The sequence below is a fragment of the Cryptomeria japonica genome, chromosome 6, assembly GCF_030272615.1.
Source record: "Cryptomeria japonica chromosome 6, Sugi_1.0, whole genome shotgun sequence".
Classification (NCBI taxonomy): domain Eukaryota; kingdom Viridiplantae; phylum Streptophyta; class Pinopsida; order Cupressales; family Cupressaceae; genus Cryptomeria; species Cryptomeria japonica.
In genome coordinates this window covers 418,041,696-418,067,466 of record NC_081410.1, presented here as the reverse complement: position 1 = coordinate 418,067,466, position 25,771 = coordinate 418,041,696, and the positions used below count along the sequence as shown (strand labels likewise).

At 36.5% G+C, this 25,771-nt stretch overlaps 1 protein-coding gene across 1 annotated transcript in view; it reads right to left on the bottom strand.

The window, feature by feature from the left end:
- Positions 1-25,771, bottom strand: part of LOC131039025 (nuclear pore complex protein NUP107) — a 260,469-nt gene that overhangs the window by 78,705 nt on the left and 155,993 nt on the right. Inside the window, exons 10-17 of the mRNA XM_057971667.2 lie at positions 8,820-8,918; positions 5,653-5,888; positions 5,488-5,545; positions 1,275-1,363; positions 1,023-1,154; positions 698-820; positions 403-501; positions 55-246 (exon numbers count right to left, since the gene is read on the bottom strand). Coding sequence (XP_057827650.1) covers positions 55-246; positions 403-501; positions 698-820; positions 1,023-1,154; positions 1,275-1,363; positions 5,488-5,545; positions 5,653-5,888; positions 8,820-8,918 — 1,028 coding nt within the window. The remainder of the gene's footprint in view (positions 1-54; positions 247-402; positions 502-697; positions 821-1,022; positions 1,155-1,274; positions 1,364-5,487; positions 5,546-5,652; positions 5,889-8,819; positions 8,919-25,771) is intronic.

Genomic DNA, 25,771 nt, shown 5'->3' with positions numbered 1-25,771 from the left:
CATAGCCTATATCTTCACAAACATAAGATGGCAGACAGTAAACATATTTCTGACCTGTGCTGCAATGCCCGAGCAAGGAGCTCTGCCTTAAGAAGCTCAGAATCAGATATTGATGCTGGAGGAGTCAAGCAAAGCCACTGTACTGCAGTGGCTTTCTCCAAGCTTTCTAGGCGATGTTGCTCTCCTGCATCTTCTGCTTTCATGTGGCGAGTACCAGGTCTTACTTCTCGAGATCTAATTAAAACCCTGTTAAACAAAATGATGTACAAATCAACCCGTAATGTTAAAAACCTATATGCCATACGTCACATCACACACTTATGCAGATATATAGGTTATGTAAAGTCAAGAAAAAGAATATAAATGCACCACCAAATGACAAGAACAGTAATAAGTGAGTACCTCTCAAGAATGTCAGATACACAACCTTTTGTTGTATCCCCTGGAAAGAACGGCAAGTACTGAATTGCCGATCGGAAAATTTTATATTTCACATGTACTCTGTGAAATTCCAATGTGACATGTGGGTAAAAAGGGTTTTAACATATAAATAACAGATTATTTGAGGTAAAAAACTTTAATGTAAAAAATTTAACTACAACAAGGCCTAAGATTTTATACAAAAGTAAAATGTTGTTCAAGTAAAACACAATAAGAAAATGGTCTGCCTACAAAGCTAAATGGAAGATATACACACCTATCATTCAGCCTCAACTCCATCATATTCACGTAAAGCTCCACACAGAGATATGGTGCAAGTTGGGAAGCATATACACCAACCAATTCCTCACGCTTCTGTGAAAAAAGAAAGATTGCATACCTGAAATAGCAACATTTTTCAAGTCAGGTAACCATTTCAAATGAGTTTAATACTCAGGTGAAACAACTAAGTTTTGTTTATAGGATACAATAGCATGATGCAGAGTTCAGAAGACCATAAAATAGAAAAAACAAATGAAGAATGAAAATGAAAGATTGAAGGTTCAAGTGAACATGCTTAAAAAATGCAAAAAACTACTTACGTATTAAGAATCAGGTCACCGATAAGTTGAAGTTTCTCCCTAAAAACATCCATTGCATCACCACCAAGAACATGCCTCAAAACCAAAACCAAGTGGGCCCCAAATCGAATCATCTGTGGATGACCATAAGGTCTTGGAGCAAACAACAAATAAAATAAGCAAACTAATAAAATGTGCAATAATTAACTGCATTCAAAAAGCGATAATATATCAATAACCATCTCCCACTACTAAAACATTTCCACAATTTACCTGGAAGCAGAGTTAGCATCATTTGGGGGTGCAATCCAAGCCCTTAAAAGATCCAAGAGATTTGAGGCATCCTCTAACATGATACATATCTGAAAACCAGAAACTGTATCAGGGACGAGCAATACTTTACTTTTGTGTGTCAGGACTCCAAAGAGCATTTTTTCATTAAACCTTTACAATAAATCATTCATGCTACCAGTTAATGTGTTTTTGTCATCAGACCACTGACACATGCACTATAAATTACACTGCAAATTCCTCGAGTATGCAGACAAAGCAAATAGCTTAAGTTAGTATTAAAAATAAAGCCATCCCGAAATTTATCTTATTTAGCCTGAAGTCAAGCATGACAAGGACATTCTAAGATATATTAGAAGCTATATGTCTGGTGGATATTACAAATATCATTTCGATTTCTGGCAATATATCTAACTGTCCCAATAAAGCATATAATTGCCGTAATATTACCTCCAAAAGTGTCATAATCTCTTGACAATTTCAGGCATCTAAAGTTTTAAACTTATTATTGAGTATAGTATCTAACCTATTCTTGTATCGCCAAGTCTATAAGATAATCAGCACACCCCTTGGGCAACTGTGACTCAAGGTACCATATTTTTTGAGAAGTTGCATAGTTATAACATATACTAGCAATCACACCTTGGTGTGCAATGGGCAGGCCGAAGAGGTGTAGAAGGTCAATTAGGAAAGAAAATGGTTTATTTTTTGCATACATTTGTGCAATATATGAGGTCAATTGGTAGGCCATGTAGCAAATGATGTTTATGAAACAAAGATCTCAATGGAGAAGTGATAGCTTCAAATCAACTATGCATCCTCTTATGGGGATCAAAATATGACTGAAACAAAACCTCTGAATAAGGAAGATAATTGGACTCCATTACCAACATGATCATGCTATATTTAGAATAGAGGGAGCAGGAGGAAGACAAAGAGAGGGGGAGATAAAAAGAGGGAGAGATAGAGGGGGAAAGAGATAGAGAGAGAGGGGTAAGTAGATAGAGGGAAAAATAGTGAGACAGAAAGAACAAGAGAGGGTACCTAAGAAAGAGAGGAACATACAAAAAGAAGAAGGAAATAGGGAGATACACACACATATTGAGAGAGAGAGAGATGCTGAGAGATAGCGAGACCAAGAGGTAGAGGGAGAGAGAGAGATGAGAGAGATAAAGGGTAAAAGATATTGAGAGAAGAAAGGTTAATAGTTAAAAATTTAAAATTGCATCTATAGCATCTAACGAAATCCCCTTCCATGTTGTTGTGGTAGATTCCATGCCCTATTATAGAGCTCCCGTTTTGGCACAATTAAGGAGACACTGACTTTTACATGTTGATTGCATTTGCTTGAAAGTTTCAAAGGACTTTGCTACAAATCCATTTTGAACATATTCTATGATCGTACAAATTAGGGAATTCTACTAAACAATTTGCTGTCACATAATTTGATCACCTTAACTACAATAAAGATTATTTCTGTAATTACAAAATCATATTAATCTATAGATTATTATGTAGTATTAAGTAGAATTTAAATGTTATTTATTATCAATTAATAATTTAAATACAACATAATTGTATTACAAAAAAAACTTATTTAATATAATAAAAATTTGGTATAAATTAATAAATTAAATATAAAATAACTAAGCAATAAGTATTATATTGTATAATATAATATTATATATTATACTGTGAAAAATATGAATAATAAATAACATAACATATTAGAATATTGTTTATATATTATGTAATATAAAATATAATAAGATAACAATGTACAACATTCAATTTCAATACAAATGATATATAGTATAATATAATATAACATAGTCAGCGAGTACTTGCCAAGTCAAACTCACAGAACCTCAAGGAGTCCATGTTTAAAACTTGCCATCCACAGCAGAAAAGGCTCACACGGCAGAAAAATGTCATTTTACATTTAAAATGCCTCTCTTTTGTGCCTCTGTGTGTTTGTCTATTTATCTATGTCTATGTGTGTCTGTGTGTGCATCTGCATGTGTGTGGGTGTTAGTGTACGTGTGTGGGTTTGAGTGCGTGAATGTGTACAGTATGGCTGAGCTCCAGCATATGAGAAAATCAGCAAACCACCAAATATGCATATGTGCCATGTGTGCATGGGTGTGTGTGTGTATGTCCAGCATGGCTGAGCCCGACTAGAACTTATTCCTTTTCCATTGCTTCAAACTTTTCACACTTCTAGTTCCATTTTTCAATGTTGGTAGTATGTTTTGCCAGATTTATTTTATATGGGAGAGTTAATTGGTGATTTTTGCTTATATTTTTTTATTCACTCCACTCAATATTTAATGTATTTAGCAGCCTATTCGTGTGCTTAACTCATCCATTACTATACTTCTTTTTGTCTAATGTTAAAATTATGATTCCACAATTAAAGCTTTCAAAAACAGTTGGAATCCATCTTTTTCATTTTATCCGCTAAACCTTTTTGTGCCTTAAGTCTACTCTCCAAATCTGAATTATCCTCACAAACCATGGCAGTCACATTCTTCTGCATGTTGACTAAAGCATGGTTATGTTAACTTTACACCAGTACATTTTATAAAATAGCCAAGGCTATTTGGATAAACAATGTCATGAGCATCGGATATTGGAAAGTTTCCACACTGCAGTTTGGGAACCACTAAAGTTTTCCAGCGTCTGACATCAAACAAATACACATTTCCAAACAGATTTTCCCTACATCTCAAGTAGCTACATACAACCATACAAATTTTTCAATTGAGTTTATCTTATGCTCTTGCCATTCACTAAATATATATGATCGGTTTATTCTAGAACATCCAAACGAGTCTGGATCAGTTGATCACAAATGGCATTGAATTGCTGAAGGACAATTAAGATTTACAATCTTTCCACATCCAAGCATGTAAGTCCTTGTTACAGCCATAAAGAAAAATATCTAGCCTAGATAAATTTTGGTGATATAATTTTTTCTTCAGGGAACATGCTGTTATTGTATGTTTGATGTGGGATGCTGTTGAAACACCTTGATGAATTTTGTGCAATAAAAGTCTTTCTAATTTAGACAAATTGCACTTCCTGAAATCAATTGTATTGTCTTCGCAAGGAACGATATTTCACAGATTTCCACTACAAATTCAATATCATGCTTGCATTCCAACAAGTTCTTACAGACTCTTGCTACCTTCCTGAAACGTTTTCACGGTCTCTGTTATGCCATTGGAGGATCTAACATCGAAATCAACACAGTGGCATGTCATAGAAGTATTTCTGTAGTATCAAAGCATTTTAACAATTGCATATCAGCACACATGAAAGACTCAATAGATTTCCAACAGCATAAATTGCATGGATAAGTTCATAACTTCGCTCGAAACATTTTCATTTTGCAATCACACAACCTTTGACTTTTTTAGCACTCGGCTTTTGCTGAGCAGAACATTAATGACAGTTACCCAAGACAAGAATATGTCATATGTATTTCCTTGTATCTCCAATTTCATAGATACATATTAAAAAAAGCCACTTGCCTTGATATGTTTTGAGTCCATGCAGTGGGTGGTTCAGTTTTTCATGCATGTTTGCCAAAAAATTCACTATAATTACATTCATGCCATGTTTCAGATGTAATCTTTCAACAGAAGGTAATGTATTGCATTAAAAAAAATCATATGTATGAAAATGATATAATTTGCATGGCACAACTCCAAACAACTGTCAACATAGTAATCAAGATTAATTTTGATATTTCCAAATCCTTCATCTAAAAATGTCAATTTCATATATTAAACAATTTTTAGCAGAGAAAATTTAATGAGTTGAAGCTTCCCTCCTTGTATGGATGCTTAGGCTAGCAATGGTCTTGGAATTCAATCTCCATTGTATGAACTGTATTTCTTGGAATGTTCTGCAACTTGCTAATTCTAGCTTCAATTGACAAAGTCTATAGAAATCAAGCTAACCTTAATCTCCAATATGAGGAGAGGGAACTTTATCGATGAAATCAGAGACTAATTGAGAAATGCCAAAACTCATAGGATAAGGAGCCATAGAAGTACAAAGTGCCTACATTTCAACGTGCACAAAGCACTCCTTTTCTTGAAAAATATCCAAGCTTCCGAAGCTATGCACATTATATAATTCATTAGAATATCAAAATCATATTGTAATCAAGATTTCCTTCTTTCACCTGAATTTGTCGATGTTGCTCTTTACAGCCTCGTCTGACTGATTCAGGTACTAGATCTCTGAAATAAACAAATATGAAATAAAAACCTATAAGCCAATTAAAAATGCTAATGAAATGTGAATTCTGCAAGCAAAAAAATGGGAATATTCTAGATGCTGCAGTTACTCAGAATGAAGCTTCTGAAAGAGAGACTGAAGATCCCGTGGTTGTTGATCAAGGACTTGGTGTGGCCATGCATCTGGACCAGATGAGCCTTCCATATTTAGATCACCTAGAGTATCGTTCCCATCTGTTGCATCTCCAGTATGTTTAAATTGATCAGGATTTTCTTGATGGAGATGAGCAAGTTCTGAATCAACCTGAACATCAAGCCATGATTTGACCATAGCCCAACATGCTGACTGCAAAGAAATTTGAGTAGTGAGAGAGAAGGCTGAAAGAAGAAAACAAAACTGAAGTCATTCAAAGATCAACAAGAATATAGCTTTGCACCAGACATTAAGAAATATTTTAATTTGTCAACATGGCCAAAGAGAAAATCTAATGAGTAACATAAGGAAAAGTAGATAAACACAATCAATTTATCACTGTTTAAGGTGACATTATCTCCACAAGAAGCACAAATGATGATCTAAGTGTGGAATATATGATACATAACATAGGATTCAGACACATGGTTTCTAAACATCAAATCCAATATGTTTTCCCTCATTTCAATATCTGACTTGTGCATGTTTGTCCGCATATGCATAAATGGAAATTTATATGCACATTGATTTCAATCATTCTGCTATGTAAGCATATATATATTTGAAATATGAAATCCAACTGTGCAAATAGGTTTCAATCATTCTGCAATGTATGCATATATAAAGCTAAAATACCAAATCCAAGTATGCCTACCCCAACTTATGTGCATCTGTATGTATATATTAAACATATGCATATGCATATGTGTACGTGTATGTGTATGCATATGTCTACATTTATGTGTGTGTGTATGTGTATGTGAATATGCATATGGATATGCACATGTACACACACGCGCATAGTTACAAAATTGTCAAAAATATTGACAAATTGGAAATTCCCTGGGAAAACAATTTTCTGAACAAAAAACTGTGTTTTTTTATTAAACAATTTCAACCAAAGAAATTGCATTAAATCAGTAGTCATGATTAAATCATGTTAGTTCCCAGTTTTGGTGGTTTTTGACTCCATACCGTGATTTATTTTTTTGGAAAACCTTGAGCCATTTTTTTTCCCTACTTCAACCCTAACCTGATTGTTTACTAGTTATATTGCTTTTTTGAAAAATCTTTATCCTTTGGTTTGCCAATTTACTTCCAAGAACTTTTTTTGCTACGTTGTGTATATATTGATGTTCATATGTGAAAGTATTTATATAGGCTATGTTACTGGGTTCTCCCAATCTGGGTCCCGTACCAGCACCAAAACACTCCAGGAGCGAGAGCGATGATGAGACTGCCTAGGCTTTCCTGTGGGTATGCCATTTCAATACCCATAGGGAACTGAGGGCTGCCAAGGCACTCCAGGGCACTCCCAAGCACCAAAACGTCATGGGAACGATTTTCTAGGGAAAAACACCTTTTAAAATTTAAAAAACACAATAGAAAACCCTAAAAACCATCATATACCTAAACTTCACCCTTCTCATTGTAAACACAACTTACATTTCTCTAAAATACACCCTTGCTAAACCATTTTTGCATTTTGATAGGTAGCTGGGTTTTTTCAAGGAGATCAATCACAAATTAGTTGTATTTTGCTTTCATTATACTAGATAAATCCTATGTTACCCCAAGTTTCTAAGACGGGAATGGGGGGCCAGGGAGACAGGTTTCCGAGACAGATTTTTTTTTGGCCATTTTTGAGGGCAGAGAGAACAACTATACAAAAAATAGGGAAAATTTCAAATATATAGAAAAATTTCAAATATATTCATATGACAACATTGATAAATCTGCTATAATGAAGGCCAGGGCCTTAAGCATTCAGTTTTCTGTCATTCTGATTTATACCAGTTTATGGTATTGTTAGCTTCCTTGTTCCCTGTAAATAAAGATAGGTCTGTGATTCCCTTTAGAATTCGGAAGGTGCAACAACAGTTAAGCTTCATAGTATAGTCCACTTCTAAGTAGAGGTATGATCTGTAATACATGTGTACATACACAATCAGCTCATTGTATATGGCTGTCATTAAAAATTTGGTAATGTCACTCATTTATGATTCTCTCTGAATGTTAAACATTGCAAGTGTTATTTAAAAGCATTGTCATTAATTGTCAATTTTGAAAACATTGTATTGTGGAGCTGTATAGAATCACTGCAAATCTGAAAACACTTAACTTGCAAACAAGTCCCCTTCATAGTCATAAGTATGCCAACTATTTGACATATTGTTTGAGATAAAAGAGCAAACAAAATTGTCTCAAACAGAGTGGCAACTTATCAAGGCCCAGAGGAGGTGATAATCTGCTATAATGAAGGTCAGGGCCTTGAGAATTCCATTTTCTGTATTTCTGATTTATATCAGTTTATGGTATTGTTAGCTTCCTTGTTCTTTATAAATAAAGACAGGTCTGATATTCACTTTAGAGTTGGGAATAAGGTACAATAGCAGTTAAGTTTCAAAGTATAGTCCATTTTGGTGACCATTTTTTTAACATTTTGGTGAGGTTTTTTTTAAATCGTTGCAAAAAATGGGGGATAGCCGGCCGTCCCCAAGACGGTCGGGAGACGTCTGAGATGTCCCCGACTATCCTCAGGACGGTCGGCCGTCCCCCCTGGGTGTCTCCCACGTTTCCGCATATCGGGGATGTTTCCACCAAAAATCACTTTGAGGCTGAGAGAATTCAAAGGAGCAGAGCAAGTAAACTAGAAGTACCAATGGTAAATTTCCTATCTAATGGATCAATTGAGCACCTCCTCCTCAAGAAAAAGGTAACAAGCTTCACATTAAGAGTTCCTGGAAGGACTCATATCCAAAGATATGACAATAGACAAGAAAACCAAACAGACCTTGGAGAACTAACAATGCCAAAGTCTGTAGGGACCTAGAGAGGCAATCTCCTCTGAGGAAAGAAAAAATCTCTTGTCCAAATATGCATGCATTCAGCATTTTAGTCTAACTCAAATTTCATACAGAGTTTGTTTAGCTCATCTAAACCATAGATATGCGAATTATTCTTAAATGTTCTCTTTCTGAGAAATTCAAGCAAGCATGCACACTCTTTTTGATATTTCTCTTGGAACCAACCAAACAAATATAAATGAATGACATAAATAATTATATGTGAAGCTTCAGTTACCTCCCAGTCTCTGCAAACAGGCAGTAACCGCCTCAAATTACTACATTGTGCAGCATATATAGCTGCTTCATACCTTCCACCATCTTGCTGAGCAATTTTCTGCAAAATAAGAATTCATGTGTGAACATAAAATGACAAATAAACCTAAGAAAATCTAAGCATAGTGTAGAACATTCAAATATTCTATTTGCTTTTACACTTGAATGACCATGCCTACATCTTAGCAAAATAACAGTCCATTGAAAGTAGGGTGTTTATACCATCATAATTTCTAAGCAAGTCTCAACATAACATATACTGAAAAAGCTCAATTCCTGAATGAATGGTGTTAACCTCCTATTAAAACCTTATCTTTCTATACTCTGAAGTTTCAAGTTTTCTTAAAAGGCAAAGGTCTTCAACTATACCCTTCAACCTGAGAATAACTAAGCTGGTTCTCCTCTGGAAAGAAATTCTTTTTTGCCATTACAAAAAAATGGCAATAATTTCTTTGAAATTATACATTCCCTGGCACATATCCCAAAACATACTTTGCCATCATTATCAGTAGATTTCCACAATCCATTAGTATGTCTATATGAGCTTCTGGATTTGAATGTGTGAGCTTTTTTTTTTCACATCATTGAACCACAATTCCCTTCCATGAAGGGTGTTAATCAATATCAGTAGATTTGATGGAAACAAAAACAAAGCTCACACAATCAGATCCAGAAGCTCATATAGACATACTTTGCCATGTTAAAATGTTCCATTGCACACAGACTATCTGGGACATTCCAAAAACTGAATACTTAGACAATTTACAGATTTGTTGCAAATCAACAGTAAATTGTAAAAGCCTTGTCTCTCTACTTAGGTGCTCCCATTCTCAATATAACAATATTACTATGTCCTTTAGGGTTGATGTCATTTTATCATTTATCTATGTCTCACATTCAACACTATGAATTCTCCATCGTATGTCAGCACCCAGTTAGTAGGTGCTAGACATAATTTTGTTGAATCAAATATGGTCTTCATTTTTTATCCTCAAAATCTGAGCCACATCTGGTACCATTTTAAAATAAGAGGAAGATTTTGATCCCAAAAATAATGCACTGAAGAGGCTAGAAGCCAATGTCTCCAAAACAATGAGCCAACAATTTCAATCTGGAAAGTTATGCACAGCCTCAAAAATGTTAATACCCACAAGCACTCGCATGCACATGCAACTACTCGCACCCCCACCCACATGTACACATGCATGCACGCACCCACACATGTTTATGAATACACACATCCATAGGTACTAAGTGTTTATGAGTCAATTGAGGAATTAGACATTGTGACTTCACATACTATTTTAAGTACTTAAGAAATTCAAAGTAACTAGTGAAAAGAGTTGTAACTCAAATGAATGCGATTTTAAGGTTCTGATAATAGCCAACTATTTTGTTAGTACTTGTTGCCTTTGGTTAGTTGCTTTGATTAGTTGTAAGAAAATTTAATGGATGTCTTAAGTGTCCATTGGCTCCCCCCAATGAAGCTTCTCTCTCCTACACAGGGAAGAATCTAGTCCTTCGTTGATCTTCCCTATACTTCTATGTAACAACTTTATTTACATCTGTTACTTTTATTGTCTGCACTGTGTTTTATGTTCATTTATGCAGCTAGCCTTATCAAATAATCAAATAACCATTGTCATTGTTGCCTTAAAGAAGTTTGATCAGACTAAAACAAGGGGTACTATGTATATGTAAATATGGCTACATATATTAGACAACTAGTTAAGGAACTAGTGTAATCTAACCAACAAAGAGAGCACAATCTCACAAAGGATCTTGTGTATCCATGTGATATATCTGTATGAGAGCATGTTCACAGAGGATCCAAAAGGAAACAAGTACTACATGAAACAATTTGGAATAGTTTAGTGGTGACTAAAGAACTACACACATTGCTTGACCATTTTCCCAAATCCTCACCAAACACTTCATAGCATTACGAGACCTTCATGTTGAATGAGATCATGAGGCACAAAGGCAACAAATAAATTATAGGTACAAGAAGAGGATTCGTCATGAAGCAGACAATTGAATCATGGACCGATGCCATACTTCACAAAATTAACACTCTTAGAAGTTTGACCTCAATAAAGGTGGGAAGACACCACAACATGATCAGGCCAACAGATCAAATGATCTCGAAGAATGGTGGAGCAAAGAGAACAAGGAACAAGATTACATGAAGAATGCCCATCAATACAATTACACTATTGAAATTGAAGCAAAATTCAAGGTTGAAATTGCAGCAAAAACCAAAGTGTGAGCTAGAATCAAAGTTTGGAATGAATACATGAAAGCGTCTAATCGAATACAAATGCCTGAAGAAAGATGTGAAGTTTTCAAGGCAACACCCCCATCTGTAAGAGCCATGTTTAGATCTTACAAACCAACTTCAATTGGAGGAGTTTGGAACAAATAATTGAAAGCATCTAATCGAATAGACATGGCTGAAGAAAGATGTGGACTTTGCAAGGCAACTCCCCCTTCCATAAGAGGCATGTTTGGATTTTACAAACCAACTTCAATTGGAGGAACACACAATTCAATCTCTCCAATTGCCTCCTCTAGATGATGGAAGTTTTCGTAGTAAAACAAAGTCTAAGGACCTCTTGATAGACAAAGAGCAAGGTGTAGAAGAGCAATCTCTGAGGAATCGAAGAAGAACCCAAACCCAAGAGACAAATCTAACATTTAGAGTCGGAAGTACTTGAAGATCATACCAATGACATCTAGATTATTGGGGTCTTTGAAAGGGTAAAGAATTTAGACATGTCCAAATGTACCCAATGAGCCCAACAACATCTTGACCAAACCTACCTAAGAAAAAAGTTTCAAACACTACAATCACGTAAAGCAATGATGGCAACTCCAACAAATCCAATTGTCAAGAGGCAAAGCTATCGAAGTTCAATAGAAATAGACCTAAATAGCCTATAAAAAACTTCAAAACATATATTACCATTTGGACCACAAATGTACAAACAAACGACAAACAATGGTTGAGATGCTTCTAAACCACGTCGTGAGGAGCAGCAATAGATTGGTAAATGAATGTTCTTCATATAAAGAATGCAATGTGGGAGAGACTATGGAAGGCATTTGAACAATTTTACAAACTATTCTTTGCTGATATGAAACTGTGGCTTTCATAATACTTGACAGTGTAAGCACAAAAATTTATGTGCCTATAACAAGAGCTTAAAGGAATTGTTGACATAAAAAACTTGAATAGAGTCTAAGGAATAATATTTTGTTATATAGAGTCACTCATGATGTGATGCAATAACTATAAACCAAATCATAATAAATTGCATTCATTCATGTGTGTGTCTATGTACACACATATACAGATGGATACATGTGAAAAAATTTGGTCTCTCCGTCAGGATTCATATATGGAATATAACATATAAGTATAAGAAAGATACTTTAAGTTATATTCCATATATACTATCAGGATGTTTGAGAGTGGATTCGGACATCCAGGAGTTATAATGCAAAATCTAGTTTTTTGAGGATTCTTCAATTTTCCAGACTTGGTCAAATTTTAGGATCCTTCGGCGATGCCCCTTGACCCCAACTTGGGGGCGCTGCCCCCAAACCCCCATCGAAAAATATAGGGGGAAACTACGTTGATGGAAGTAGGGAAAATTTAACCTCCGAGTCTGATTAGGCTCCATATAACAACATAATTAGCATTGAAGAAATCCTCGTATTATACATTTTTGAGTTGAAAGTTTGAAACTATGAGTATGAATGATGAAATTTCAAATATGATGAAAGTTTTAAACTAGTTTTAGCTAGAGCTGGGAAGAGGAAGTTGTATTTACTTTTGGTTTTACAAAAACTATTTACTATTTTGCTTCTAGCAATCAGCATTTCTCATGAGGATGCGATTTTGTAGACACACTGCATTTAAATATATCTAGAATCAGTTTGTTTCTTTTGTGTTATCATTTATTGGCTCATTGGATGCATCTTCTCATTAAATTTTGCAAAAAAAATGCATTTTTTATTAAAATCAAGCGTGTTTTTACGTTGCCGAGTTTTTCACCGAGTTTTTCCGAGTTTTTTTCTCAGGGGCTTGGCGAGTCGAGCCGAGTCGCGAGTTGTTCAACTATGTATGTATATATCAGAGAAACGGGACTCACCCAGACTCGGCGAGTTCGAGTCCGAGTCAAGCCCGGCGAGTCCTAGGGGCTCGGACTCGGACTCGTCCGAGTCTGGCAAGTAAAATCACCAGACTCGCCGAGTTGGCAAGTTTGGCCCAAACTCAACAAACTCGGCGAGTCCCGAGCCCCGGACTCGGCCGACGTCAAGCCAACTAAAAAACACAAAAAAAAATTATTTCACAAAGTTTTTTAAGTCCGTTTTTTAATGTTAATTATCTTCTATCCCTAAAAGTGACTTTCATTTCATTCACTTGCAAAAAAAGGAGTGAAGTGAGTTGGGAAGAAAAACAAGGGTGCATAGAAGAAAAACCAGCAAGGAGGAAGCTCAAGTTTTCTTCAATTTGTCACATTGGAGCTGCATTATGTTTCGATTTGGTGCATCAAGAGTTGGATAGGAAGACTTTGCAGCTCGTTTCAAGCTTGTTGTAAGAGGTACGGTTGTTTTTTTGAAGATTAGTTTGTTTCTTGTATGCAAAAATTCCATTTTCTATTCATTTATTTTGAAAGTTTTACATCTTCTTTCAAAAAAATTTGTATGTTTGTATGTAGCATGTAGTATGTAGTTGTAGTGTTGTACTATGTAGGGTTTGTAAATTTCTTTTTGTTTAAAGTAGGGTTTGACAAACCCTACTTTAGTTTTTCTGAATGTATGTAATATGTATTAATTTTATTTTGTATTTGTAATGTTTTATTGCAGCAAACTTCACTTTATTATTTGCCTCAACTTCAAGTTTCACAAAACTATCCTAAAATGTCTACTTCAGCTTCTAGACCCCCCATTAGAAAGGACCCTGCTTGGAAATATCATGAGGATTTTCCAGGGCAAGGAAAGGGGAAAACAAAATGTATGTTTTGCCAAACAATATTCCATGGAGGTATATATAGGCTGAAATACCATATTGCTGGTGTGCGTGGACATAATGCCAAACCATGCCTAAAAGCAGTCCTTGAGACCGTACGTGAATGTTATGTAATGGTTGAGGAGATTGAAAGGAAAAAGAAACAAAAGGAGGATCGAGCAGCCATTGGAAGAGAGACAGTTTTAGGAAGGGGGACACAGTTAAGTTGTGTTGGAGGCCCTTATTCCTTACCTCCATATCGTCCCACTCAGTTTGCTACAGCTGGTGCTTCCGTTTCTGCTTCTGCTTCTATAAGTGGCGGTGCCACCACCACTTCTCATGCTCCTAGCACTAGTAGTTGTAGTGGGAGTGCTACCATTGGAGCTAGGATTCGTAAATCTAGGTTGGATTCCTTCTTTGTGCCTCACACTATTCCTAAGTCCCAACCATCACTTGAGGGCATGGGTTGGAACAAGGAGATCCATGATGCTGCTAAAATGGCAGTTGGTAGGTATTGGAGCTACAGCTGTATTCCATTCTTTGTAGCCAGGTGAATGTTTTACGAACTTTTATGTTTGATAACTTTGATTGTTTTAATTTTTATACTTAACTTATCTCATTGAATTTTTATACTTAACTTATCTCATTGAGTTTCTTTGCGATAGGTCTCCTTATTGGCAACAAATGGTTGATGCCATTACCATATGCAGGGCGGGGTTCAAAGCCCCTAGTGAGAGTGATTTGAGGGGACCCATTTTGTCTCAAATGGTGGATGATGCGAAGAAGGATTTAGATGAACAATGCCAGATATGGAGCACTAAAGGTTGCACCATCATGACTGATGGTTGGACGGATAGGAGAAATAGAACTCTCCTTAATTTTCTTGTTTCTTCCGCAGGTGATTGATTAATTTTAGTTTCATATAGTCTTTAATTTTTTATTTTTTATCTAATGGTTTATTGAATGATCATTGACCTAGCTTTATTCTTTTATTTTAGGGGGCACCGTTTTCATCAAGTCCATTGATGCCTCCGCCCATTGCAAGAATGCCACCTACCTATGTGAGCAGATAGAGGAGGTGATTGAAGATATGGGTGAGGAGAACGTGGTACAGGTGGTGACCGACAATGCAGCAAATTATGTTGTTGCGGGTAAACTTTTGATTACAAACTAATTTTGTTTGCAAATTAATTACTATCTTGTAGTTTGTACCTCCATTAATTACAATTTACAATGCAACAAATTATGTTACTGCAGGTAGACTATTGATGGAGAGGCACCCATCTATAGTTTGGACTTCATGTGTTGCTCATTGCATTGACCTCATGTTGGAGGATAATGGAAAAATCCCATGGGTCAAGAGATGTGTAGAAAGGGCAAGAAATGTCTGCAAATTTGTAAATAATCATTCGTGGGTGTTGGCTCTTATGAGACAATACACAGAGCATAAGGAGTTAGCTCGTCCAGGAATCACAAGATTTGCCACAAACTTCCTCACATTGCAGTCCATGCTTAGGTCTAAGTCTGCCTTGAGACGTATGATTGTTGGTGAGGAGTGGTCTTCCTCATCCTATGCTACCACCCCTGCAGGGAAAGATATGGTAGACTGCATTTTTGATGAGCAAGGCTTTTGGGTCCCTTGTGATGAGATAGTGAAGGTAATTTTTTAATAAATTATACAATTTAACTTCATGTTTTATAACTTATTATATGTATTCTCTTATTTGCTCATTTTTCTAAATTACACAATATTTTCAATTTTGCAGTTTGTTAAGCCCTTGGTGGTTTTGTTGCGAGTTGCGGATGGAGATAACCCCGCAATGGGTTATATATATGAGGGCATGGATAGGGCGAAGGAGGCCATCAGATTCGTCTATGGACGAGATGAGAGCAAGTATGGTCCCATTTGGGAGATCATTGATAGGAGATGGCATCATCAGCTTCATAGACCCATCCATGCGGCAGCCTATTATCTGAATCCGGTATTCCGTTTTATCCCTTTTTTCAAGGCTAATGTGGAGGTCCTTAATGGGCTATATGCAATCATGGAGAAGATGGGACCTACTGGTACTTCTCAGATAGACCTTTTTCGAGAGCTACAGGTGTTCTCAGATGCACAAGGGGAGACCTTCTCTCGTCCTGTCGCCAAAGACGGTAGGACAACTATGATGTCAGGTAAAAATAAATTGTAAGGCTTAATTTTAGCTTTATTCAATACTATATTGTAACTTGTTAAATGAGTTCATGAGTGAGACTGATTTTATTTATTTTTCTCATTTCAAACTCAGATCATTGGTGGAACTTTTTTGGCCCAGAGACACCAAATATTCAGAAGTTGGCCATTCGCATCTTGAGCCAACCATGCAACGCATCAGGTTGTGAGCGCAATTGGAGTATGTTTGAGCACATACACTCCAAGAGGCACAATAGATTATCTGTGGAGAAGATGAACGATCTCGTCTTTGTTCACTACAACCTCCGCCTGAGAATGAGAAAGAATGCAATAGTTGACATGTCTCCTATCATTCTAGATGAGGTTGATCTTGAAGCAGAGTGGGCCAATGAGAATCAGACAGCTCTTGGGAATCCTACAACTGTATTTAGTGATGATGACATTGATTGGATCGACCAGGTAGATATAGAGGCTAAGGCTGTAGCCATGGCAGAGGAGGAGCAGAGACAGGAAATACTGAGACTCAGAGTGACACAGCTGTTCCTGATGTTGGTGAGCATGACACAGTTATTCCTGATGTTGGTGAGCATGGCATGGTGTCACGGCGAGCGACTATGGCTGCTGAATCATCCAGCACCTACTTTAAACGCCTTCGCAGGGGGCCAGGGCGAGAGGGTGCACGGCCCTCTGAGCCATAGGCTTGTACACTTGTAGTTGTATTTAGTATTTACTATTTACCTTTGGTATTTGTATGAAACATTTGATGATGATCATATGATGACATGGATTTTTTATTCCATGAGTTTTGTAATATTGTATACATTTGACAATATTTATATATCTATGTTTGTTATTTTCTTCAGCTACAATTTGCGTTTATGCTTATGTGATTGATGTATACTTGTGTATGTAATCAAATGAGCCGAGTTTGATGATGTTTTTGTGTCTTTAAGGTGTATTCAATAAAGGGTGTCTGAAACAAGTTTTAAATCTTTCAAAATCTCTAAATTTCTTGAGTTTTTCACTTTCTCGAGTCCAGCCGAGTCTGAGTCCGAGTCAGCCTTGTCGAGTCCGAGCTGAGTCCGAGTCCCATTTCTTTGGTATATATGTATGTATGTATGTATACATATATATATGTAATATCCCCTGTTGTTGTATGACTGAAAGTGTAGGGAATATTAACAAACGATTGTCTGATAACCAGTTGTTCTAGTTTTCAGACTAAATAACTTGCGTGTTATGCAGTTTTAGACAGTTAGTATAACTCTGCGTGTTATGCAGCTTTCCTTGGTTTTGCTGAATCTGATCTCTAATTGCTGACTTGGACCTCAAGGAATATTGTCAAACAGTTGTCATGAAACCTCTATCTTGTTGTCTTTAGTTTTCAGATTGTTTTTGCTTACTTGGAATGGTTTCAATTTTCAAATGAAGTTTAAAAACTTGCAATTGATTACTAAAACTTCTAGGCCAAAAGCTAAAATGCAAATGCAACCCTTTTGTCTTATGAATGCACACATATGACTTCTACATGTAAATTGTGCACCTACAGCCAATGGACATTCTAACAAACACTTCTCATGCATCTTAAGATAACCAATATGCAACAATTAAGCATTTTGACAAACAAATGGCATGCAACCTTGTCTCACCTTCATTCTATGCTAAACCAAATACACGATGGAATGCAGCAAGTGTTGGTGTTGGAAATAAACCACACCCAGACCGACAATGGACTGGTCCAAGAGGGGCCAGTAGCTCAGTGGTAGAGCACTCCAGCAGCATATGGAAGGTCCTAGGTTCGAGTCCTAGCTGGTCCATGTCTCAACATGGTATCAGAGCCAGGTCCAAGCTAGGAGCCCCAAGCACACGAGAGGTGTGGCCTAAGGGGGGTGTTGGTGTTGGAAATAAGCCACACCCAAACCGACGATGGACTGGACCAAGAGGGGCTAGTAGCTCAGTGGTAGAGCACTCCAACAACGTATGGAAGGTCCTAAGTTCGAGTCCTAGCTGGTCCATGTCTCAACACAACACATATGATAATTTCACCTGTCCAATATTCAATGCCAAGATTCTTGGCTCACAATCTAAATGCCCTCACAAATCTGATAAAATGTGCATCTACAGCAACAACTCACAGATGGATATGACAATGCAAATAAACAATAAGGAACCTGATGTGTAAATCGATAGGCTCTATAAAAATGTTGCAACCCCTGATGCTGATGCAACTTCACAATATTTGATGAAATTGTACCCTCTATGTATGTCGTCCTTCTTGTAGTAAGTCCTCAGAATTAATTAATTGCAGCCTTGATACATCTCCAATTTATTCCAAAAATGACCTTGAATATCCACAAATTCGACTGCTGGTTACAACCAACTCAAAAGCAACCCTCGGAAGATCTTTCACCACCTCAAGTACCTGTCACAATGAAGATACTACGTTCTCCAATGCCCTGATTTGCAGAAATGCAGAAACCCTTGGATTTGCCTTCTACAAATGCCAAGATATCATCAATGTCAAGTTATGAAATGCTCATAGAATGAATGAAATCCGTTTTCAAATGCCTTTATATAATATTTAATTTGCATTTGGCTTCATCTCATTTAATTTCACTTTAATTTCATTTACTTTTCCCTCCATTTGGTGCACAATATAAAGTATCCTTTATTAACACTTACATCTCCCTTTAAATAACACTTTATCACTTATAATAAAGTATACTTTTAAAGCATTTAATATATCATCTCTTAAAGTGGGCCCCCAATATAACTTAAATGCACTTTAAATAATTGATTTCATAATTCATTAAATAACCCCTTCATAATAAAGCCAATTAGATATTTAAATGATGTGCATTTTTAAATTAATTAATTAATTATTATTATTAAAGTACAACTTTAATAATAATAAAAATGCCATAACTTCCACAATAATTCATATAATTCAATTTCGTCTGCTCTAGGAGGTAACCCACTAAATCCACTGCGCATCCAACTGTCTTACTAAAAATAGTAAGGGTCCCTCTCTAACATCCACTGACTTACTATAAAAAGTAAGTATATGAAACTGAGCCCAAACGAAGCCCAATCTGAGCCAATCAAAGTCCAATCTGAGCCAAACGAAGACCAAACTGGAACAAACCGAATTTTGGAGAAGACAAGAACCTCCATTAACCAAGCCTCTGCCTCAAAAGACCCTCTATCCACAATTATTAGCCTACGAGGGTCAGAATGATAGGCTAATCACTCAAGAATAGGAACGAGCTAAAACGGGGAGATTACAATATGTATGTATGTATGTAAATACATATATGTATGTATATGTATGTATGTATGTATGCATACATGTAGGTATGTATGTATGTATGTATGTATGCATACATATATATATATATATATATATATATATATATATATATATATATATATATATATATATATATATATATATATATATATATATATATATATATATATATGTATATGTATGTATGTATGTATGTATACATATGGATGTGTGTGTGCATATACATATCGAGTCTTGTAACCACCCCATTCGCAACCATTTCCAAATACTACTCCATATCCCCCCTCCATGTGGCTTTGACACACTTCAAACAAATTTTCCTTGCCATTTCATTCTCATCAAAAGTCATTTCCCATGCCATAAATATAGACACTATATCCACATTCATTTTGTATTTCCCATCAAATTCCAAGTAATCATTGCCCAAATGTATCTTTAGAACCTATAACTCCATGGATGATTAACATTGGAAGATAATCCATAGCCTGTTGTCCGAAATCCTACTGCATGAAAGACGACTTGATGAGCTTTCACCTTTGCTATGAAAGTCACTTCCATCTCTCCACACCAAAATAAATGCATTAACATCTTGTTTTAATGCAACAACTTCCCATTGAGGTATTCAATAAAGATTGGCACACACAAGCTACCAATGTCATTGATCCTTCACATTTAATTTAGTCCCTAAGACTACCCCAAGTTTAAATCACCACCTTCCAACATCATTATCCCTCTAATCCAATAAGGCATAACTGATACCAAAAATATTTAAAAGATGTTTCCTACCATCGTCAGATTTTCCACCACCAAATTTTCTAGTCTATCTACCTCCTTATTGGTCTCCCTATAAATATGCAAAATTTTAAAATTCTCACATTCCTCCAATAGTTTCCATATCTATGGGAATAGGTATTTACTTAATATACATATACATGTATATGTATATGTATATGTATACGTATACGTATATGTTTATATATATGTGTGTGTGTGTGTGTGTGTGTGTGTGTGTGTGTGTGTCTATATATATGTATGTGTCTATATATATATATATATATATATATATGTGTGTCCCCAACCAAACATGTGCAGTGTCTCACCATGGATCGATCAAAAGAAGAGATGAACACATAAGGCTATAAGGCAGAGACAAAGGCATAAGTAGTGATCTCAATCTCAATATGAGCAGCAATCCATATATAGAGTGAGATTAAGGAAACAGCAATTGTACAAACAATGATCAATATATGAATTGTACGATGTGATGATCCCACCATTCAACAAGACCCTGGCACATGTTAAGAAGGAAGCAACAAGACAAGACAAAAAAACAAATACTAGAATTCGCCCAAGACTACATGTCATACATTCAAGGAAAGAATACATGTCAAACAGCTGTTCACTATGAAGACAAACCACATATAAGAAAGGAGAAGACAAAACACAGTATCAAAGGATATAATCAATAGCAAAATTAATGGAGATGGTCAGCAACTAGTATCAGTAATCAACATTCCAAGGTTCGGACATCATCACGACCAGCTAAGGCATGGGAGATAATGTTGGGATCGATATCTAAATAGCATTATTCATTTACTGTCATATCAAAGTGGAATGAACAGTGATCATTATGTGTAGCAGTGACCATCGTATGAATGCCAATTAAAGCAATCCATATCACTATCAAAAATTAGTAGATACTACTCTTAGCAATCAAGAAATATCAGTGCTTCACACCCTTGCGTTTCTAATCAAGGGGAAGATTTCAATTAAGAAAACATGGCATCAGTGTATCAGCAAGATTATCATTGAATAGATGACTGAAAAATTGAAGATATCAAATACCCTATCGGAGGTCAATAACAATATGAATTATTGGTGAGGTATCAGATCAAAGCATGGTAAGGAGATCATCAATCTCTATCAAGGACTAAAGGACAAATGTGGTTGTCAAAATATTGACCAAGCTTATAGCAATCATAGTGACTAATATTTGCCATCAGCGATAATTGGACATAATCATAATATCAGCGAAGGCTAAATAAATGGAAACTATTGATTGCAATATCGATTAACGAGAGAAGGCCATCTATCCTTGAGGGAAACACAATATTGTCCAAACATTAATTATATTAATCGATAAGTGGAGAAGGCATATTAATCACCAGTTAGTAAGAAGACTAATCAAAGGTTATGACCCATTGATTATATATGGACAAGGAGCGATTAGCATAAGGATAATAATGCAGTGGATAGCACTAATAATAAAAGGATGCGATCACAAGGAAGTAGTGCGATGAAGGTAGGCGATCACCATGATACATGAGACATGTCTCATCCACGTAAGTTCTCATCCACAATACGTAAGACATGTCTCATCCACGTAAGTTCTCATCCACAATACACGAGACATGTCTCATCCACGTAATTCAAACATGAGGCAGCCCCTATGAATTTTTCCTTAAGAATTCATATTGTTATTTCTCTAAGGCACGTTTTTCAAGGTCAAAATTTTGTCCTGATTGGTGTCTAGTCATTTTTGTGAGTTTTTGATCATCCCTATTAGAGTTTGAGTTGTTTTTCGGTTTTGTTTTATGCCCCTCTTAGTTCAAAAAAGGGTTTCTAGTGTGTTGCCCCCATATTTGGCCTACATAAAATTTGAACTTCAAATCGATCTCAATGTCGAGTAAAGGTCCAATGAGTGTTTACGCATAGGTAATGAGCGCGTTATCCAAGGTCCTTGCTAGTCAAAATCTGAAAAATGGAAGAATTTTGAGAATTACCACGAATTCAAGGAAACCAGTTGACAACCAGGATCTAAACATCATTTTGTATCACATGGCCAACTTTCACCTGAACCGAGTTCATACTTTGTCATATTTTAAACTTTCCACTTTTGGTGTCTGTTGCTCCCAAATGATTAAAATATTTCATTTAAGGGGTCGTCATGAGGCGTAAATAATTGTGTGGATTTATTTCCATACCATTGACACGTGTTTCAAATTTCAGGACCTAACTCCCTACCGTTTGAAAGTTATGCCATTTTTCCCCAACCAAAGCAATAAATTTAAAATATTTAAATTATTTCTCGAATAATAATTTAATATTTTAAATTATTTTAATATGTCTGGTTGTTTGTGCTTAAAAAGCTGTTCAAAAGCGTTGGTTGCACTCTTCCTTGTTTTCTCTCAGTGGCCAATGGTTTCCAAGATGTACTCGATTGTTCATTGAAGCGGAAGGTTAGAAATGCTCAGTTTTTTAGCATTCTTAACCTCATTTTTCAACCTTTTGTCAAGAAGGTTAGAAATGCTCAGTTTTTGAGCATTTCTAACCCATATTTCTAACCTATCACAAAAAGGTTAGGAATGCTCAAAAATTAAGCATTTCTAACCTCATTTCTTAACCTTGCGGCCCCCACTTTATCAAGAAGGTTAGAAATGCTCAGTTTTTGAGCATTCTTAACCTCTAATAGATTTTATCAAAGAAAGAATTTAAAAAAAAAACAAGTAAAGGGAGACTGCAAACAAGGTTATCAGCATTCAAAATGAATTGAAGAAGAGAGGGAGTTCATCAGATGTCAAGTTGCAGTTACACTGGGAGAACATAGTTGCAGATTAAGGAAGCAATCACATGCCATGAAATGTAAATATGTATGCGAAATATGGAAGGCATAGACAAGCTACAAACCGTTTGACATAGTGCGTCGCAGAGATGCCATCTTAGGGCTGTCAAACTCGTAGTTCATGCACACAATGGAGTTATTGAAAATGTTCTCACCATTACTGGCAATATATTGATCTCCAGGCAGGCGGAATTTTATTGCACAACCATGCCTTTCAACATTGCAAATACTTGACAGCACATGTGAACTGTTTAACTAATTCCATGTCAAGTTACAGGCAACGTGGGAGTACAGGCACGCATCTCAACTATTTGGCGAATTTCCTCAAAGAAATGTGGTCTCATGAATTCCACGCATGGCAACGCACATGATTTGTTTCACAGGATACTCAGGCAGAATGTGGCGGCATGGACTAGGCACTTTAACATTGTGAATGGCTTTGGTTAGCCCTTTCTCCCAATCTTTGTTCGCTCGAGAAAGTAACTGTTGTAAGTCCAGGGCGTAGCTCGCTCAAGGTTCGGAACCAAGAGTCCAATGCACATGGGAGGTTAGTTCGAGGAGGGAGACACTAAACAGCAAGAGAATTGTCACTTCCTTCCGCCCCAAAAATGTACTAAGGGCCCTCCCAGCCTAATAATGAGCTAGTAGTAGCGAATGAAGCCGCCGCCCATAACTTATCTATCCTCAATTGGATCCATCGGAGGATAGAAGGTTACTACAGTTCTAAGGTGGTTCGAGGTGTGGGTCGCTAACAGAAATGTCCCGTATGTTGAGTTCTAAGCAGAATGGTCTTTGTGATTGCGAGGTAGGGGACACAGTAGTTTCAAAACACCTACCTTTCAATGTGTCGAGAGGGAGATTGAGATCCAGTTCCCTAGCCGCTGGCACTCATGGCACTCAAACAACAACCGTCAGCATTTAGCAATAGCAGAATATCACGTGAAACGCAATAGGGAAAGCATAGACAACGCACGTGAACAATTTGACAGAATTCCTCAAAGAAACGTTGTCTCATGGCATGCGATAATCGCAAAAATGTGGTCTCATGAAATGTGATGAATGCTGGATATCCACAAAATGGATTTGTTTACATGCAATAATCGCAGAAGATAGAGGATTTTTGTTCGATGTCGTAGTTGCAACGGCTATGGGGGATGATGCTGCAAACTGTGAGATAGCAGCTCATAAAGCATAGACGTTTAGTAAACTGTTCAACAGAATGCTCTAAAGCAATATATTGGCAGGTGCAAACCACAAATTGCGCAATTAACAAATGAAGATCTGTTAAAAAATGGTTATAATCGCAGCCTCTGGTACTCATGGAAGCAGCTCGCGTTATTTGTTTGACAGAATGGAAGGCAAGATGTGAAGCGTCTGACATGTATGCAGAATGTGGAGGCATAGATAATGCGCCACATGGTCGTTGCTTAGTATAATACCTCAAACGGTGTCCTCCCATTGCATGTAATGATTGCCGCATATGCACAATGTGTTTGACAAATCTGTTAAAAACACTTTGGAATCTTCCAAGCAAATACGATTTCCAGCAGTCTCATGTAGTCATGCATGCAAAAATGTGGCAGCATAGCAAAGGCATTTAAATCATAGCAAAGGCATTTAAATCATACTTCATAGAAATGTGATTTCACAAGTGCACAATCACGACATGATTGCAGGATATCCGCAAAATGGATTTGTTAAAAAACAACAAATTTGAAACAGGGTTTTGACATCCATCAAAGCATATCGGCTCGCATGCAAATTGTTCGATTGAACGCCTCAAATTGATGTCATCTCACGACATGACATGTTTGACAAAATTTGGCAGCTGCAAATATGAAAGTATAGACATTGCACGAGAAATGTTTGCGTATAATACAAATTATAATGTGGAATCTTAGACACAAGGCAAGTGAAAGGTTTGACGATTTGCCTCAGTAATGCAAGTCATGGCCAATTCAGGATAATAAGAATGAGGCGATTTCCGCAAGAACAAGTCTTTCAATTTCCACAAGGGCCTATCATATTATTGAGGAACAATAATAAAGCTTTATTTATGGATAAACAAACCCAATTAATTCCAGAATATCCAAGAGAGACTCCACCAAGTAAATGGGTACATAAAATGGACAGATCGGGATCCATAGAATTGCAGGGTTGTAGGTGGTTACTGCAACGGCAGTGTATGAATCTCCTGTAGTGTACGATTGAGCTGTGGCTTTCAGTGAGCATCTTGGATGAATGGCTTCGACTTGGTGGAACAGCCATAGAATAGTAGGGGTTGCATCTACTGGCATTGGATCTTATGGATATGGAACTGCATCCCGATTTGGGACTGGAAATGGATCTGCTTTAGGTGCTGATGGTTGTAGATCAACTTCAATTGCTTAAACCCGATCAACGGGATAAAAAAAAAACACGTCACAACCTTTGCCAGTTTCTCACGTAGTATGAAAGTCCACAAAGCATAATAGAATTCAGGATTTCCTAAGAAGTTACAGACGGGAATGCTCATGCAGGCATGCAATGCAAAATGTTGAAACATGACTCGGGTAAAATGCATTTTGCAGTAGAGCTATCAAGATCTTTTAATGAAGGACTCTCGAACCATTTTGTGTGTGTCTTATTCAGTGGAAGATGTTGGCACATACTTCAATCACATGAATAGTAATATTCTTCGAAACATGATTGATGGAATCCACAACGTATGAACGCAAAGAATCAATCATGCCATCATGCGAGCCTCCCCATTATGAAAAGATGTGTTATGAAATTTAAGAATGATTGACAAA